This window comes from Lissotriton helveticus, chromosome 7, assembly GCF_964261635.1.
Source record: "Lissotriton helveticus chromosome 7, aLisHel1.1, whole genome shotgun sequence".
Lineage (NCBI taxonomy): Eukaryota > Metazoa > Chordata > Amphibia > Caudata > Salamandridae > Lissotriton > Lissotriton helveticus.
In genome coordinates this window covers 268,461,320-268,477,617 of record NC_136068.1, presented here as the reverse complement: position 1 = coordinate 268,477,617, position 16,298 = coordinate 268,461,320, and the positions used below count along the sequence as shown (strand labels likewise).

The 16,298-nt window shown below is 42.8% G+C and overlaps 1 protein-coding gene across 1 annotated transcript in view; it reads left to right on the top strand.

Moving 5' to 3' along the window:
• Positions 1–16,298, top strand: part of ZFP64 (ZFP64 zinc finger protein) — a 73,529-nt gene that overhangs the window by 11,208 nt on the left and 46,023 nt on the right. The window contains exons 2-4 of the mRNA XM_078652051.1: positions 2,061–2,300; positions 7,449–7,610; positions 11,460–11,522. Coding sequence (XP_078508177.1) covers positions 2,061–2,300; positions 7,449–7,610; positions 11,460–11,522 — 465 coding nt within the window. The remainder of the gene's footprint in view (positions 1–2,060; positions 2,301–7,448; positions 7,611–11,459; positions 11,523–16,298) is intronic.

Sequence of the window (16,298 nt, the reverse complement as noted above, 5' to 3'; positions counted from 1 at the left end):
CTGTTTTTGCAGATTGAGTAGTAGAGAGTGAGTAGTACATAGTGAGTAGAGAGTAATAGAGTGAGTACTAGAGAGTCCTAAAAATGAATGTGTCCTTGTGTAATGTAACTGGTGCTCATGTAAAGCACCCCAATACCTTTGGGTCGAGTTTGTGCTGTATAAAGCTACCCCCTCAAAAAGAGAACGCTAAAGAAAATAAAAATTAACTGGGCATTTGTTCCAATCGCCTGTCTAGAGTTGTGTTGTGTAAAACACGGACCATCTTCTTTCAACAGCCATAACTTTATCAGGCAAACTAATATGCCTTCATAACTCTTCTTACTTCTAAGTTCAGAATCAAGAGGCATTGACTGACTTTAATATGGCAGCTGCTGTGAATGACTACGCCCACTGGCAGGATACGGTAAGGCAACAAAGCACACGTGCTTCGTCTGATACCACCAAAACTGCCATTGGCTACAAGAACACTCCATCAGAGATAAATAGGGCCATAATTGGCCACAGCTGCTCTAAGTCACAGGAAAAAGGTGGCCGCGCTGACTGTAAAACGGCAGCCTACGCACTACCCACAGGCTGGGGAAATCTGGCAGCCACCGGCTCCTTCCCTCCAGTCTTACCATTTGCGCACCTTCCCGATGGCCGCCATCACTTTCTTAACGTCATCTTTATCCCGGCTACGTGTCTCGGCTCTGCCTGAGGGCCCGGACCTGGTGGCGCTGGACCACTGCGACTCGTGACCCTCTACTTTTCCCGGGGCAGTCACGTGTCTTTCTCCGCTCGTCACTCACTCTCAACGCAGAGACGGGCGGAGTATGAGGAATGGGGCGTGCTGACGTAAGTCTTAATCGTGCCACCCTTCAACCCTCCCCAAGCGGATCAACTCGTCTAGCCGTAGTGAGGACTGGTGGCGGTTGCGGCGGCGTGGCTAATCCTTGCCTCCTAGTTTCTAAAAAGCTTTAACAAGGCTTGCAGAATATGTTCATTTATTTATGCGTGACCACACATGTCCCGCATGAAATAACATTTTGCACTTCTGCTTTTCTCCACGCGCAAATTACCATGCTTACAGTATACGTTATAATCTCAAAACACTCAAATTAATCGGGTCGGGGATGGAAACCTGAGTTCTTGTGTTCAAATAGTCGAGTAATCTGTTTCTTACCTGGAGTCTAGCCTCGTTGTGAACCTTATGCATTCTGCCCGTCAATAGAGCGCTCCTCACCAGGGGTAGTAAGCGCTTTATAAATGTACAACACCGTCAACAACAAATAGCTTCTAGCAGTCCAGTCACGGAACCCAAGCGGTTGTCTGACGTAGACTTTTCTCTTCCCCCGACTTCCTTCTGCTGTAAAAGGTTTCTAATCTTTATGGGGCAGGCCCCATAAAGATAATAAGTCTTTTACAGCAGAAGGAAGTCAAGGAACCCAGTCTGAAAAGGACGGGGCTAAAAGAGAAAGAAGTACGTCACTAACACCTCTTTTCCAATGGTTGGCCACCGTTTAGCATTAACGGTGACGCCAGCCAATGGAAAAGAGGGGCGGGGCTTAACCTTGCTAGTGAAATCTACCCTCTAAACAGCATGTGCGCAGTCTTACGCTAGCCGAGACCTAAAAACTACACAATGCTCAGTGCCATTGCAAGACGTATGCCTGCTGCTCTGTTTAAATGTATTGTTTATTGCAAGCACGTGCCTGTCATGTTTAGCACCGTATTTTCATTGTCTCTACTTTTAATCTTTTATTTAACGTTGTATATACTTGTTGAGTTTGTGTTTAATTCTGGATGGGCAAGTGGGTGTATGAATGGATGCATGAGTGCAAGAATAAATGACAGAGTACATGTATGAATATTTTTTTAAATGCCTAAACTCACCAGTGACTGAAGAGGCACTTTCAGTTATAAGCCATACCTAATGACATTGTTATTGCTTATTTAAGATGTTAAATGGGTACTCCAGCATTGGAGAAGTCTGTCATCTTGCACATTGTCAAATGGAATTATTTTCCACATTGTTTTCTATTACGGTACCTGATTTGTTATTTTTGTTTTTTCATTTTCAGTGCAAGGAGGTGCCACGGTCCTTGTGGAGCTTGCTCCAGACATCCACATATGTGGCATTTGTAAGGAGCAGTTCAATAATCTTGATGCTTTTCTTGCTCACAAGCAAAATGGTTGCCAGTTGCACAGTCCTACAAATGGAACTACTAGCACTGTACATTATGTGTCCGAAGAAGCACTACCTGCTCCACAGGATCAGACCACAACCAGAACGATAACGTCGGAGACCCAGACCATCACAGGTAGCACACATTTAGCGAGGCTACCACAAGTATTAGCTTAATATATTGACAAAGCTTTTGGTTGAACATTTTTTCCACCAGCTTTTGCTGCTTATTGATTACTTAACAACCAAATCATAAGTCCATAGAGGGCAGACAGAGATTCTCTTTAACACATCGTAAATAGTTGAAGTATTAGAAGCCCAGACAGATGTGCATCCTAGCTGCACACACATCTGGCCCAGGGCACCTGCTCTAGAAACTGGTCATTCTCTGTGCGCTGTTCGGTCTCCATTTATTTTTGCACAGTCCACACACTCCCCATTCTTTGGTAGAAGTATCTGTGCCTTTTTCCCTTTAGCCTCACTCATTTGGTGAGTCCAATACCTGAGCCCATCACATTTCTGAGCTGGAGTACATTCTCTGTTGTTTTTGGACCTTTTTCGCTGTGCTAGTTGTAGAAATGCAATTTGTGAATTGAAATGGGCGAACTGTTGTGTGAGGGTGTATGTCTTTCTCTAAACCCCTCCTTACTGCCCCCTAAATCCCACCTATTTATTCATAGATATTACCCATTTTCCATCCACTCCTCTGTCCTTCCCACATTCACTACTATAATATATATGTACGTGTCTGGAGATCGCCGTAGTTGTCCAGATACCTCCGCATGTAAGTTTGTGAATAGCATTTTGTAGTACAAGAATAATACTATTGTAGTGCTACTAAACATACTACAAAATGCAGTTTGTGAGTAGGCACGTCTGCTTTTCTAACTGAGTTACTAGAGCTGTGGGCAGAGTGTTTGCAAACGTGTTCATTCTGGACTGTTTTGAAAAAGAATAACTAAATCATACAACAATAGCAACAGAATTTCCAATCACTGTGTCAAAACCCAACTGTGATTGCCTTGTTTGGAGACACCTAAAGTTTAACTTGTTTTCTTATGTAGCACTTAAGACCTGTTGGAACTGTCATTGGTCCTTACGTTGTTCACACTTTTACCCAGATGCTGAATCCTCCTTCACTTTCCTTGGAAGTTTCATTTACGGATCTTCCCATGTGAAAGGGAACTTTCCATTAGTGAAGAAACTGATGCTTCAGGCTGTTGGTAGTTTCAGTGGTGGTGTTGCTCCAAAATGGGATCCTTACCAGGCATAACCTCCCTCCTACCAGTGTGCCTACAAAAGCAGAGCAAACCCTTGATGTCTAGCTTAGGTAGTAGGGAACGTGTAACCTTTTACAGCACTGACTAGTGCTTCACACTGTTTTGTGATTGTAGTGTATTAATACCTTGGTTAGGTTTAGAGAATTATCTCATTTTAATTTTGCTAGTTTTGAATTTTAAGTAGTACGTTTCATGATAAGCTCTCTGTAAATGGGTAGCAAACAAACTCCTGTCATTTTAGGCTCTCCATAACTGAAGGGTTTGCAAAGAGATCCAAATGGTGTCCCTCCCAAAACTGAGAGAATATTCCATCTTCTGCTTACTCTATGAGCAGGGACAAGGAATAATTATTCCTATGGTGTTTTTTTTGTTTGTTTTAAATCAATAATGAGTGTTCTTTGATACCAGGCATATTTGTGCACCCTTACATAAGCAAGAGTCTTTACTAATCTGGCCTTTAACACAGAGTCTGGGAGCTCTGGGGCCATGTTGCTACATCTTCTGTCCTCTGTTTAGTGATACATTGGGACAAAAGGGGATGAAAAATGCTCAGGGCCTTCAAAGTACTTCACCTTCTCTGATGGATCTTGCACCTAGATTTTTGAGCGAGGATCATTTTAGAGGGGGGAGCAGAGTAAACGGGACATATAGTGTAGCAGCCTCTACAAGTTACAGGGGCCTAGACCACTGAGGTGCGCCATACACCAGTTCCTCACAGGATCTTTTGCAGCCCCTCTGCATAATGGAACTATGGAAAAGATCGCACAGTTGGAGCAGAGGCACTTCCACCGTGTATTCCTTGGTTGGGTTGGGGCACTGCGTGGTTAGAGGTCTGACCAGATTATCTTCCACCAGGAAAGTGCTCAGGATGACTCTAGACCAAACATTGCAATATTGGCACTTCTCAGGGGCTACCCTCTTTAATTTAGTAAGAGTTTCTGGGCTTATTTCCTAGATTCCCTCCAGTTCATCATGCTGAACATCCTCTGGTCTCACCTTCCAGAGGTCCTTTACCAAGGTTTGGACATTCGTCGGGGGCCGAGTAATCAGGATCGGGCCCCTGGAAGATGACATCGGATGAGTGGCAAGACCCAGAGCTACCCCTCTGCATCCCTGGTACGCACAGAAGTGACCCAGTGTAGCTGCAGGGAAGTGAATGGCTCTAAACGGCAATCGGAGTGCCGCAGTGATGAAACCCTGGGGACCGGGACGACACAGAGGTGGAAAGAATCCTTAGCCACCAGTATTTTCCAGTGAGTCAGGGCGCAAACGTAAGCACCCGCGGATGTATGACGTTACAACGCATACTTTTACCACGACTACCATTACCACGCAATTTTTACAACGCAGGATCCATTACAACGCAGTACCATTACAACGCATGTATTTACAACGCTGGTACTTTTACAACGCATACAATTACATCGTAAGTATTGGTAAGTTTAAAATATTTTTTTTAATGTAAATTAATTAAAATTAATATAATTTTATGTAATTAATTTTTTTAAATTTAATTAATTACATTTAATTTAATGTAATTATTTTATTTTAATGTAATTTAAATTTAATTGTATTTAATTTTTACCCTGTACTCCTTTACCCAAAAACCCAAAACTGACCCTTAATCTTAAAAATACCCCTTTACCCAAAAACCCAAAACTGACCCTAAACCCTAAAAATACCCCTTTACCGTAAAAACCCAAAACTGACCCTGAACCCTAAAAATACCCCTTTACCCAAAAACTAAAAACTGACCCTGAACCCTAAAAATACCCTTTACCCAAAAACCCAAAACTGACCCTGAACCATAAAAATACCCCTTTACCCAAAAACTAAAAACTGACCCTGAACCCTAAAAATACCCCTTTACCCAAAAACTAAAAACTGACCCTGAACCCTAAAAATACCCCTTTACCCAAAAACCCAAAACTGACCCTAAACCCTAAAAATACCCCTAAACCCAAAACTGACCCTAAACCCTAAAAATACCCCTTTACCCAAAAACCCAAAACTGACCCTAAACCCTAAAAATACCCCTTTACCCAAAAACCCAAAACTGACCCTGAACCCTAAAAATACCCCTTTACCCAAAAACCCCAAACTGACCCTGAACCCTAAAAATACCCCTTTACCCAAAAACCCCAAACTGACCCTGAACCCTAAAAATACCCCTTTACCCAAAAAACCCAAACTGACCCTGAACCCTAAAAATACCCCTTTACCCAAAAACCCAAAACTGACCCTAAACCCTAAAAATACCCCTTTACCCAAAAACCCAAAACTGACCCTGAACCCTAAAAATACCCCTTTACCCAAAAACCCAAACTTATAATATTTTTAATAAAATTATATACTTACCAATACTTACGTTGTAATGGTATACGTTGTAAAGGTACCTGCGTTGTAAATACATGCGTTGTAATGGTATTTCGTTGTAATGGATCTGCGTTGTAAAAGATGCGTGGTAATGGTAGGTCGTTGTAAAAGTTGCGTGGTAATGGTTGTATACCAGCACCCGCAGGGAATGAGGATGTAGGACGGGGCCCCCCGCAGCGCCCAGACACGCAACTAGGCTCCATGGCGGCCTTCCTGACCTTAAAATGGCGGCCAGTAATTGAGGATGCCACAGGAAAACAAGCTTCAGAGGTTGCGATGAGGGGAGGACTGTACACTGGAGGGAAGGCACAAGTAATGTTTTAAAGAAAAAAATGGGAGAGAAAAGGCAGCATGACCTCCCCATACAAAGTCGAGTCCCGAAGCCTGGCGTCCTTCCCTGGTTTCCTCCGGGGAATGCACAATTTGCGGGTCTCCATCCAATGGTGGAATTCTGCCTGTCCGGAACGGGAGTCCCCCTTCTCAGCAGAGGCGTCTGCATGAGGTCCCTTGCCATTTACGACCTGTGTTCCATGACAATTGACCAGCACCCACTACTGCTTCAGGGGCATGGGGATGATCTGCAGACATCTAAATTGTCTCTTTCACCTCTCCTCTCATGGGGCGAGCTGGAGGAGGAGGAGGAGGAGGACGGTGTTTCCTAGTAACACCTGGACGGTTGCCTTCTAAGGAACTATGACGTTGCCTCATGGGGGGGAAACAGAAAATATCTTTATATACCACGGAATCCGACAACCCTTGGTCTTTGACCGGTGGAGCTGTCCCATGCAGCTATAGAGGAGTCTGCCTTGGATTCACCCCCTCGGCCATTCCCCTACCCCGCCGGACATCGGACATTGTTTCTTACGGTTCTTCTTGGTCTTATCTCTCTTCCTCTTGGACTGCTTTCATTGCGCTATTTACCCTGAAGTACTTTCCCCTCTCCGGTCTTACAGTCACTATCTCCATTCCTCTCCCCTGTTTTCTTACCTCCCCTTCCCCCCCCCCCCCACCTTCCTTCCCCATATGACTCGAGTCTTGGTTTAGGCTACGTGCTAATAACTAATTGTTTCATGTAATCTCATGTTTTTTTCCTCTGATGATATGTGTCACTATTGTTAACTTCGTAACCTGTAACCTGCGAATCCTCATGTAAAGAGCTCTGATACCTTCGGGTCTAGCCAGCGCTATATAAAACTTTTCAAGTAAATAAATACATTTGTGATTCTCTTAAAAACTTTTCACCTCCCAAGAGGCGGGGGGGGGGGCGCAACCTGGAGGAACCTTACATATGCTGTCAGACCTGTTGGGTTTTCAACAAACGTCGAAAACAAAGTGAAAGGCCAGAAGTTTTGGACTGGGAAAGAACCTTCCACACAATAGGAATCAACATTTGGAAACACCCGTCTCTTAGATGTGTTTTCCTTTCTATAACTTTGGCTGAGGCATTATCTGTCCCTTCAGGATACCGGTTTTGCATTGCAGACTGTTTCCAAATTTAGCACAAGGGTCTGCATCAAATTACAGATCTTGTAACATTATTTGAATGGCATGCGCTTAGAGATCAGGAAAGCTGTAATGTAATTTTTCCAAGATATCTAAACACTAACGGGTCCTTTTGTTTGTGTTAGTTTCTGCTCCAGAGTTTGTGTTCAAACATGGATATCAAGCATATCTTCCAAGCGAAAATGTTGAATCACAGGCTATCTCAACTGTTCCAGTGCCTACAAAATCTCGCACCAGAAAACCAACATCTTCAGATGCGGAAAAGAAAGTTACATGTTACTATGAAGGTAAGTTGCATTCTTCTTGGAATATGTTTCTTTTAAGCAAACGTTATGTTGTTTAGTCTTGATTTGTGAGGTGTTCATTTTTGTGTCAGAAAATAGTGGGTATATCTGTATTTAAGCTAAAAATGAATGCGTTTCAAGGTCCATAAAATGGCAGTTTGTGTTCTTCAATTAATTCTTTCTTCCCTGACCAGCTTGTTTTTTTGTTGAAGTATCATGCATATAAGAAAATAGTGCTCAGCGACTCTTATGTGCGATTCATAACACTGTAGCTACTATCAAGTATTTCACTTGCTTACTACATAACCCATTTTATACATCAACATTTTCAGATTCAAACCCCTAAGGCATTTCCAGGTCAAACACATACAGTATTGTTTAAAACGCATTACATGCGCCACACATACTTTTCATACATTAAGTGGTGACTCCTGGTTGTCGTGTTTAGGCAGTATAGGCAATGCAGTCCATTCCAGATTGGGATAACATTTCCAGTTGATGGACTGGAGGAAAGGAGTATGTCTTTAGCAAGACATGAAAACGTTAAATGCTTAAATGTAAATAATACAGGGCAAAAATAATTTCTCAATTGTTACGAAATTGTTTTGTGGCACTTTTCAATCACATTAATGTTTATGTGATAGATGCTCCTCTCAGTGCAATTTTATTTAAGAAATCTCAGTTTTGTATCGATATGTTAAAATATCAAAATGAGTAAATGATAATGCCATAGAGGAAGGCATAACACCCACTTTCATCTTTTTTCTCTTTTGTTGCACTACGGTCAAGAGTTAATACCCCCCTCCCCTTTTATCGCTTCCCTTTGTTGATTTCCACCCTTTCCTATGTCCTCTAGATCTTAGTGACTTGTTTCGTGCCTTTTCTGGGAATCCCTTATTGAACATATCTGTTTCACTTTGACACGTTTGTGGTTGAGGGGTCGATACTGCTTGTAGTTCAAATTCTATTAACTGATTATTTTGGGACCTTGAATACCCTATTTCCATATGGTTTCCCAGCTTTTAATTTTCATTAATTTGCCGGATTCCGTATAAACGCATCATGTCTGCTTGCTGGAAATGCCACATCCATGTGAGTTGAATTAATTTCTGTACCCTTTCTCCTCTTCTCTGCTTGCGATCCTGCTGTCCATCTTTTGGGCACTCCGAAAGAATTGCATCTTCTTGCACTGATTAATGTAATCACCTAGAATCTGCTTTGCTTTTGTTTTTGATATTTATTGCAACCTTTTGCTGTCTTGGTCGGGCTCAGTTGTCTGATTTTGACGTAAGCCTGAAGATTCTGTAGCTTCACGAAGTTAACGTGCATATTTTTGACCACTTTTTTAAGTGAAAAAAGTCAAGGATGTTCGGCGAATTTAGCCAGCAAATAAGAACTACAGAAAACTGGTTTCTCTAGGAAAATTGCTTCTACACTAGGGCTGGACTCTTCAATGTTTGACTTTATTGAACATTGTCATGGTGATGTTAGAACCGCAAGTGACTACGAATTCATATGTTGTCTGTTTCAGCATCGTTACATTTACAAAACCGCACATATAGTTTTTTTTTCTTTACATCTTTATTGAGCCGGTTTTTATAAAACCATTGAAGCCTAATGGAGAAGGTTCCGTAAAGTTCCACAAAGCTGTCATGGGTGTTTGTAACCCAATAGGCTTTTGATACCTACTTCGCAGTTTTTCTTGAAATTCCCGAAAAAAGTCTTCCTGAAACTGTAGTCCTAACATGCATGTGCAGACATCACTTTCTGGAAAAAAAATTGGACGATTTTGATTTGTCACAATATATGGTTTGTGTAATGCAGTATTGAATTATTATTCTGTATAATTGTTTTACCCATACTAAAACACAGTCGATTACATTCCCATTTCAGTTGCAAAATGGAAACTTTTTCATGGGTGAATTAATTGCTACAGCAGTTACAGTTGGTTACTATCATCAGTTTTGGCAGTGGCAGCTTAGTGGGTCTCACCACCCACCACATTTTTTTAAAACCGAATTTCTAAGTAACAATGGGCCATAAGCGCCAACACATTTTCCTATAGACACAGATTGGGCAAAACCCTTTGATGCATCGGACCCATGTCTTTTCTCTGCCGTGTCGCACACATCAATCACCATCTGGGGTTCATGGTGCGGTCATGATCCTGTCTAAATACTACTGTTCACCTCTGTTATCCCACCGGCCACCATATTTCCCCACAAATCATACGGTTTTCACAATACACTATATCAGGTTAACCCACAACTTATGCCATACAAAATTCCCATGTATACTACCACCCATGCTTCCATGTGGGCTGCATTAACCCCCTTTGACAGAGCACATTGGGGTTCGTGGCACAGTCGCTCTTCATTAACAAGGTCCTCTATACCACACTATTCAGTGCATCACCATGTCATTTTAACCTATTTAATGTACTTCTAAGTCATAGCATCTCTATAAATTGAAGCCTTTTCAGAAAACCGGAAAAGCCTTACTTCGAGCCCACCCCAACAATACACCAGTCCTCATCATCATTGACATTCATACAAGAAGCCTCATCTGATACTATCTACCCAAATACCCCAACCACAATCCTACTACAGAAAAGTAAACTACCATGCTCAAATGCACCCTCACACATACAACCTAAATCTATCCCCGGCTCTCAAACAACACATCATTTTGAACACCTGATCTGGCATGAATACCAGCATTGTAGTATGCCTTCCTCCGGTCCCCATTTCCTTTAACTCTCACTCATGCTTTGCCTTCCCACTCACTTTCTCCATGTATCTTTCAAGTCACTTCAACACTCCTCCGCCACATAGACTCACACTGTCTCTCTCATTTAATGTTCCTTCTCTTACACCTCAATTCAAATGCCTCCTCTTTCATAGCTTTGCCTCTCTTCTCTCGGCTTTCTCAATACTGTTCTCCCTTAAATCCCAGATCAATAGGCACTCGACCCATCCATGCTTCCCACCGTTGTAACATACCCTCAGTTCCATATCCACCCCCAACATGAACTCTTCCCTCTGTCTCTGCACTTTGAATAGTTGAGTAGTCGAGGATTGGGATGCAAACTACTGATCCACAAGCCTCCAAATTAATGTTCGGAACCCACAATCAGGCATGCATTCCAACACTGCATCACACCATTTCTCATGACCTCATTCCATGTTTTCCCTCCACTGCACATTTCTGTTTCTCTCCATCTCTTCTCCATTCTTTCCTTCTCCCACTGTCTCCATCGCCCTCTCGGCTCCTCTGCCTTCATTTTTTTCTTCCTCACAACCCAGCATTTTTGGCTTGCTCTCCACTCTTCATCCCTTAAACATCTAGGCTTATTGAACACTGTGTTACCTCTCCACACCATAACTTCTTTCAGCGAGCACATCTTGATTCCTCCTTGCTGTTACTTCCTCTCGCCTCCCTACTATCGTGGACGACTTTCTCTAAGTTGCCTTTAATTCCTCCCTAGTTTCGTTCAATCGCTGACTTGCAACATGTTTATGCCTTTCCTTCTTCATACGAGTTCTTTCAAAACCGTATTTTTAATAGTGATGCCTTTTAGCCTGTATTCTCTGAAGTTTTTGTGCATGCAAACAACTATTGCTTACTTTTTTGTTTTCAAAACCTTTAGCTCTACTACTTATTGCTCACTGTAGTTTCCGTATTTCTTTTAACCTAGCTTCATGTAATGATGTCTTGTTTATCAACATAGATGGCAGAGTTTGATTAATAATATAGGAATGTATGTTCATAGCGTATTTTGTCTTCTCGTATCACATTGTTCCTTGATGCATTTTGCCATCCTTCCAATGCATATTTTGATTATTCTTCCAGGTTGTCAGTTCAGGACTGCATACGGCATGAAAGATATGGAACGCCATTTAAGAACTCACACAGGTAAATGTTCTTATATACCTTTTTAAAAGCTGTTCCAGACTATCTTCTTGAGGTGAGAGGGGTATGATTGTGTATTTGTTTGCCCGTCAGCCATCCATCTACATTCTGGCACAACTTCATGATCTTTGCTTTTGGCCTTACTTGTTTCTCTTACATATGTTTATCATCTCACTAGACATTATGCCCCTATACTTCAGTTAAATGTCTACAACCTTGTTTGTGGGTTAAGCACGCCATTAGAGTGCATATGTTTTCCAGCTGTCTCCGTTGTGTACTGGTCTGCCATGCTCAGTATTACTCTCTCTCGCCCATGTGCTTCTTCCCTGCTTCCTTCTGTGTTATGCTCACCCTCTTGTGCTTCTCCGCCAAATTGCTTTCTCGTTTGTGAACTTCACCACCAACAGCTTTGCATTCCTTTCTCTAGTCGGTGTGCTTCGCCCCTTGTTCTCAATATTCCCGTCTCTAGCCCAGTTTTGTTTCCCCCACCTACGCCCTTGTGTTGCTTCTCACCCTAATTGCTTTCTTGCCCATAAGCACCATCCGATTTGCTTCCCCCCCGCCTGCGCTTAAAAAAAAGAACACTTTTTTGCAATTTTATTTTTTAAACTACAGATCCAGCTGTGATCCGTAAATATAAAACTCCTGCCTCATTTTGTAGACGCATACATGTGTATTGTCAGCATGCAAAATGAGGCGGGCAAGCGCATTGTAGCAGTTAAAAAAATAAAATAAAGCCATGCTGCCCAGCATTAGGGATCGCATCACTAAAACGCATTGGAAAAGTCAATAGGTCTCAAAGTCGAGACTTATTGCCCTTGCCAATGTTATCTGTGTCAGGGAGAGATTGGCTCACTGACCTCTGTCGTGTAAAGTTCCATCATTATGTGAGACCCAGAACCATGCACTGACCATGTGAATGTTGTGTGCGTGTAATGTTGAAACTGTAAAACATGTATAGTAGGAAGATTGTGTGTGTCTGTTTACAGAAGCTGGTGGGATTCAGTTTGGATGCCCCTGGTTTACCATGGCACAAATGGATGGTGAGAAAGCCTCCTCAGACAGTTGAAGAGTATTGTCTTCATTCCTGTGCCTGGAGTGTGGAGACACTGAAGTTAGGAGGCTGGAGACAGGACTACCTTGAAATTCCACGAAGAGTTGTTAGCAAAGGCCTGCTAACTAGTTCTTCCTGAGCTCTGCCCTTTGGTCAATTGGGGTGAATGGTGGAATGCAGTATCTTTTGTGCAAGATGAGGAAGTTTCTAGGCCTGGTCTGTCCTTTGTCTGTCCCAGATTACTGCTTCAGAGAGGCTGATGGCAGCCAGAAAATGTAATCTCGATTATGCCCATGCTGTGGGTGCTCCTACCCAGTGATATCTGTTATCAGAAGCATCACTTTAAACAGGCTGTAGAGGGAACCGCTTCATGTACCTGTGCCATTGTCCCTGGTCAGGGTAACTTCCACCGGCCCAGCCAGGGCTGCATCTGCTGTGCCAATTGCTTTGGCCTGATGGGGACTGCAACTGCCATTAGCCCTCTCACAGCTGCATTTGTTGTGCTCCTTGTGTGAGCCTGATCTGGGCTGTAACTACCAACATCGATCCAGGCGGGGGCACAACCCACCTGCAGTAGCTGAGGTAGCCGCACAGCAGTACTAAGCTCCGCAGGCGTGTAGATCAAAACACGGCCCATGCTTGGCTTAGCTGGCGGCCTTGGACTAGCTTTGCTCGTCGTGGCTCCTGTCTACACGACTATTGAGGGGCTGCCGGATCCGCTGTAAAGGAAGGAGGAAAAGAATGTTGCCTGAAAATAATGACAACTTTGTGAACTGAGTCCACTTTTGACTTAAAGACTGCACCTGTGCCTGATTCATGCTTTTACTTGAGTACTGTAGGTGGGACCAACATAAGAGTGGTCACGTTGGAGGGGCTTGCAAGGAAAATCAGCTACTGTAGCACAACAGGGGTAATGATACCCAGGGTCAGGACCCTGTATAATAAGTTGCATTGTGTAGCAGTTAGTAGTTTTATGCGATTAAAAGGACTCTGTTTTTGAAAGGAGAAGCACTATCTGGATATTGAAAATGTTGTGTCTGTTGGTTGATTGTTGAGACCAAGATAGCAGGGCGAGGATAGCTCCCCAGACAATGGAAGTGTATTTTTTGCATTCCTGTGGTTGAGAATAAAAACCCAAGCACTGAAATGAAGAAGATCAAGAACAGGCTACTTTAAGAAATTCTATGAAGAGTCTGATAGCAAGGGTCTGTTGGGTAGTTATTCTGAGCATTGCCATTTGATAGGTGGTAGGAGTGAAAGGAGGACTGCAGTATCTGTGGCTTATGGTGAGGCAGGTTCTAATCCAAGCCTGCTTTTTAATCTTCCCCCAAGATTACGGCATTTGAGCAGCTGAAGACAAGCCGGTGCAAAAAACTCACACTTGATTGTACCCATTTTATGGATGTTCCTGCTTGGAGACAGACCCAGTGCTCCCTTTTGTGAGCAGCATAACTTTACACAAAGAGTAGCCTGAGAAGAACCCTTATAGGGGATCACCCCCAAACCAGTTTTTAAGGTTGAGACACTCTATGCACTTTCAAAAAAATGTGTATAAAAGTGGAATCTAAACCTTCCTACGTTGTTCCAGCCATGCGTTCTTCTTGACCAAGAAAGGGAGCGCTTCACTGAGTATTTGAAGATCTGCTGTAGCCAAGGCTGATATCTGCCTGACATTCAATCTTCCATATGTACAGGGTCACCGCTTTCTGCTGGAAGAGCTGAGGTTTAGCCTAAAGAAACATAGAAGCCTCTTTGCCTGCTGAGAGAGGAAAGTGGTGGTGTACCTGACCCTACGGGAAGAGACATTGTCCAGGGAGGAGAATCACAGCTCGTTCTGGTGTGGAGGCCATCTGTAGGAGGCTTACTAACATGAGAGCAATCCAGCAGTGATCCATGCTGAGAATGGTGCTTTGCTCTCTGTGTGCAGTGTTTGAGAAACTGCCACTAAGGCTGTGCCAGAGCTTGTCAACTCTGGTGTACCTGCCGCCTTCCCGTATTATTGTCTAGTGCTTTCGCCACCAGTTATAGAAATCAAAGCACCACCAAAGCGGGAAGCCTCCTACTTGCCTGATGGCTGAACTGCACTGACCCTTTAAGAGCTACTCTGCTTGAAACCCACAGATACCGCCAGATGAAGAGCCAGTTCGCAGTTGGTCCGGCGCTGATACAGGTGGGACAATCCAAGCTTTAACCACACAGGCTGGACCTCTGCCCAATAGTGACAGGTAATCGCAGCGCCTGGGTGTGAAAGCTACTGAGACACATGCTGTTGGAGCTACTGTGCTCGCTTGAGACTGGTACAAAAGCAATTCTAAGCCTTTGAACCTGACTAGTTACTGAATTTATGAAAATAGTGAGCAGTCTGCACCTGAGCATTGTCTATTCCTAGTATTGTGTGGATGATAATACCGGGGTGCTGATGTAAGCAGGGGGGAAGATGGATACCACAGAAGGGAGGTGATTGTAGTACCTCTTGATTTTCAGCACAGCCTACGTCATTCCGGATAGAGGATATATTGAAATGTGCAAGGTTTAGATTTGCTCTGAGATTGAAAGGGTTTCATTCTCCTGAAGGATCAGCATTGGGCTGGGCTTTGTCTTATTGTGTCTGTTTGACATAGTTCTGATCTCTTGCCCTCCATCCTTCTCGCATCACTATCTTCAGAGTCAAGTGTGGAGCATGTTGTGATAGGCCCAACTTTAAGGACCATAGTAAGATATGCCCTAGGACTCCACTGGCCAACTACCGTACCCACCACGATTGAGCCCCTCTATGCTCTGGCACCCAGTTGACAAGGGTCAATGACCATACACCTTTGGGAAAAAGACTGAATTATTGGAAGACAGCACTATTGTATGGCAGCAAACTAAAACTATGACTTTGTGCTTCTAAGTGTAGGCTGTATTATACATTCACACTCAAACTTGTGTTCATGGTTAGGTAATGTTCTCTTTGTGTTTACAAAATGTAGAATATCCCACTTAGCTATTTTGCCACTTAAACATCTAAGAAAACTCCTCATGTGGTGAGAAAGAAATAATTCAATATCATAATTTTGTAAATGATAATTTCTTAGGATTTTACCTTTGCTTTCTGTTTCATTTTGTATACAAAAAATGTTGTCTTTGATGGATATTCTGAGAAAAAAGTTCTACTTACTGATTAAAGCTGCTACTAACCGTGTGTGCTTGTGTGAGTTGATTGATTTTGGGGTGAATTCCCTACTTTCACACTCGTATTTCAAGCCGTTTCAAGTTTTGTAATCCTCGTAGTATAATGTTTCTCCATGAGGTATTTACATTATGCCTATTTTCTAGTCTACATCTCCAGCAACTACCACTACTATGCAGGGCAGTCTTATATAATTCACTAGGAGTCCAATGTCAAGTATGTTTAATTAAACCCACTCTTAATTTTGACTCTTCAACCGTGGCATTTTTCACATACTTATGAATGTACAAGACTTGCCACATAATTCATCTACTGCAGAACTTCAAAATGTACTACAAATAAAACACCCCACACAGTTTGTCAATTATTGCAACATAAATAAGTCAACCGTGCTACATGATATCGTCCTCTATGGTTGTATTATTCACTGGCCCTATGTATAAATTTGAATGATGTGAATTTCAGTATGTTCTCTCTATTCACCTCTTGAATGTTCCCTAAAGGTTGATGCAGTTTCCATTTTGTAAAAGTATGCTAGAGCCTGCCTGATGCG